The 3,997-nt window shown below is 32.0% G+C and overlaps 1 protein-coding gene across 1 annotated transcript; it reads right to left on the reverse strand.

Annotated features, from left to right (window-relative positions):
• Window positions 1–327: 327 nt before the first annotated feature.
• Window positions 328–3,836, reverse strand: LOC143903025 (BTB/POZ domain-containing protein KCTD9; the record flags this gene model as incomplete). Its single annotated transcript, XM_077416353.1, is given in 6 exon segments — window positions 328–1,331; window positions 1,818–2,147; window positions 2,456–2,682; window positions 2,762–2,922; window positions 3,425–3,598; window positions 3,712–3,836. Coding segments are annotated over 6 exon segments (1,134 nt in total), but the record flags the coding sequence as incomplete, so codon positions are not given.
• Window positions 3,837–3,997: the final 161 nt, after the last annotated feature.

Below are 3,997 nucleotides of genomic sequence, written 5' to 3' on the forward strand. Positions count from 1 at the left end.
TTAAGCAGTAGAATTGATATTTTCCTGGTGTATGCATGTGCACACATATGTACATACGTACGCACAAAAAAATTTTCTATGTTGTTAGAAAATTTTATTTCTATTTAAAAAAGGTGAGAAACTATATCATCGCTTAGGACAGGGACCCGGCGTTACGCGCCGTTCGTGCGTAATTATCGCCGCTTGTAGTAAACAACTGCCCGCGCGCCGACCGCGGGGCGGCCGCATCTCGCCGCGCGCTTGGATTTGGCGGTGGGCGGGCTAATACGTCGATTTTTAATCATTAATAACTCGTCAACTATTGCGAAAATTGTAAAATGGTACATGACTTTTCGACTCAGTTTGGCTCGCTCTGTCTAAATATGAAAAAAGTACCAACAATTGTGGGGCACCCTGTATATATATATGATTATTTTGCATATTCTCTTGACATATTAATCTCTCATATATTTTTCTCAGAAAAATTCCATTGAATTAATTGTACGACCCAACATTATTACATATATGAGTTTCTATATCTATTAATCACTTTTACCGTCGAATATATATTTAGATTTCTTGCTTAGTTTTTAATTATAACATATAACTGTTTAAAACATTGTATAAATAGCATATTTCTTCAAACTTCAGAATATTTAACGTTCAAAATATCAATAATATCAATTACATATATATGTTACTTATAATAAGATATAACGAAACTTTATAATAAAACATTTAATTATGGGTAATTTATTTGAGCAACGACAAAAAAAGACAAAAAAATATAACATGTTATAAACATTTTAAAATATTTGTAAAAAAAAAAATTAATGTATAAAAGAATTAACATAAGAGAATAAATGTATAAAATTAACACAAGTTGAAAATATTACTATTCTTTACATCAGATTTGTACATCAATTGCTGCAATTTCTGTAATATATAAAAATATTACAAGTAAAATAATAATGAAAAAATTATGTCATACACGCGCGCGAGCGCGCACACACACGCACGCTTGCATGTACACACATATATTTAAATAAATGCTGTTTGTATTTTAATAAAATCACTGTTCAAACATTTGAGAATGATTACTTACTGTATTTAATAAAACACAAAAATAGTAGTATGTAGCATAACATTCAAATTATTATAAATTATATATAACTGTAGAAACGTTTAATACAGAAAATTAAGCTGCAGTAATATGTGCAGCGTGACATTCATTGTTATCGGATTGTTTGAGACATATGCAATGGTGTTAACATTAATTCAAAGGCAGCATCCTTCAAATTTGCACCGCGCAAATTTGCATCTTGCAGATCGGAGCCAGATAAATCACAGCACTGAAAAAATGATACAAGCATGGATATGTAAGTGCATATAGATATAATAGTAAAAAATGAAAATGTTTAAAAACGCTATTAACAGATTCCAGCAAATACTGACATATATAGCCCAACACGAACCCAAAATCTAATAAGATCGTTTATCGGACTCCTCTGAATCCTCGCATCTTCTATCCGAAACATTTTTCCGATAAATCAATACTTTTTGAGATAATTGACGGAGATAATTCGTACACAAAATAAAACTCACCCTGTATAATATATTAATAAACAGGTTTATATAACATCGACATTAATTAGGTATAAACATTTTCGTGTTACTCCTGTATATTACGTAGTAGTTATATTCTATTTGGTGGGAGAGAGGGGAGGAGAGAGAGCCCCTATTCGAACGGCGCGGACAAACGGGCGATTCTGTCGCGCGACAAAGTCGCTCGTCTATCCGCGCCCTAAAGGCAATATACATAAAAACGAGATTGATACCTCTAAATCAGCTCCAGCTAAAACAGCTGATCTCAAAATGCAATTCCTAAGAATAGCATTCTTTAATGTGGCTACTCGGAGGTTGACGGCTGCCATGTTACTGCCTTCAAGATTAGCACCTTTCAAATTTACACCTTCCATGTTTGCCGGCAGACCACCAGGATCTTCAAAATTACACGAATGCAGGTTGGCTGCAGCTAGATTTGCACATGACATTTTAACACATACAAGTTGTGCGCCTTGCAAATTGGCATGGGATAAATCAGCGCGTTCGAAACAGCATCCCGACAGATTAGCACCTGCCAGACTACAATGATGCATAATGGCGTACTATAATAAAAAATGTGTAAATACAGCTATGACTTTTCGTTAACATCACTTCCATCGTATCGATTAAAATCAATAACACATAATGCGATTTTCCAGAGTACGTAAATTTTTAAATATCTGACTTATTAATTGTCTCTTTTCAATAATGCTATTGTCACACTTTCAATGGGAGCGCGCAATCTATAGAAATTTATGCATATATACACATTTAATATTTTACTAGATCGCGCATATGATCTAGCGCGAAAAATCGCATTATGCTCCATTGGCTTATTTTATCCTATGGATTGTGTGCAAAGTAAATGTACCTTGAAATTAATATTCCTAAGGTCTAGTTTCGAAAGATCGGCTCTTACAAAATCAACTCCCTGGAACCTAAGTTCTGCGTTAGTTGACGTAGACATGATTGCCTTAAGTACATCTTTGCGAGTTAGAGATACAAGACCCTCCTTATGCAATTCTTCTTTTTCCAACATTGTAGTAAGGATTCGAATAGCGCCTTCAATGCTATAAAAACAAGCTTCTGCCAAAACTCCTGTATTAAAAAAAAATATTGGTCTTATTGCAATAAATAATTATACTCTCCGTCATAAACATGATTTGCGAATATATACCAGCTATATTAACATTGGAATCAAGTATCATTTGACCATGCCTCAAGTAATTTAACAATGGTTCAAAATAAGTAGGACTTCTGTCAATCAAATATGCTCCGTGATGATCTCGTCTACTTGGCTGTATCGCATGCTCAATATTTTCAGTTTCTGTAAACATTCTATATAAAATGTCATATTATTATTACATTATTTTAATACAAATTTAACTCTTTCTACAAATTTTATCTCTTTCTCTCGTATTCTATTTAACATCTATTCTGACAATCCAGTATAAGTTTAAAGTATAGCTTTAATAAATCATCTTTATTAAAAATATTTTAGATAGCGGATTTTATTTCAATTATATTTAATTATAATTTAAAATTTGATTTTAGTATTAAATCAACCACTGCTAATTGCTCAATTCTATATTCTCAAACTGTAACTCATGAGAACATTAGTTTTAATTATACTAAGAAATGATTTAAATGTATTAAAGAAACAAGTATAAAGGAAAGACATACACGCGCGCGCGCGACACACGCACGCACGCATGCACGCTTGCACGCACGCACGCACGCACGCACGCACGCACACGAGTATGTGTGCTCTCGCGCACACGCACATATATGTATAAATTTATCATAATGAAAGTTGATTGATTTGAAAAAGATAATATACCTTGCTAACATACTCGTAGGTTCTTTCTTTGTTAAAGTATCTCCAGTTGTAGTAAAATATTTCCCTCCAACATTTAATGTAATCCATTCTGAATTCCTGCTTGGTTGATTATGAGAAATCTTATTTGTATGTATAAAGTTTTCTCCATTTGAAATATACAAAATATCGTCGTCTCTGTGAGGAAAGATTGTTTAATATTTTAATAAAATAATATACACAAAAATTTTTAACATATATAAATATGTATAAACAAAATATTTGTAAAAACAAATAAGCAAGCATTTTACCTAATGAGCTTAATATCATCAATTTCACCACCTTGTGACGTAAAAATTCTCTTGGCAGTTATTCCAAATTTTATACTAGCTGCGGTCAATAATTCGTCTAACGAATGAGTCACTATAAATACCTATAGTAAATCAAGTACATATAGTAAAATATAAATTATCAAAATTAAATATATTATGGCCCATTAAATATATTACGTTTAATTTTTACAAGTTTAACTGTCAAAAATAGTATATCAGTTTAATTTAATACATTGGTAAATATTACAAGGTTAAACGAAAAAAA

The sequence above is a fragment of the Temnothorax americanus genome, unplaced genomic scaffold (genome assembly GCF_048541705.1).
Source record: "Temnothorax americanus isolate GAGA-0224 unplaced genomic scaffold, ASM4854170v1 Scaffold422, whole genome shotgun sequence".
NCBI lineage: Eukaryota > Metazoa > Arthropoda > Insecta > Hymenoptera > Formicidae > Temnothorax > Temnothorax americanus.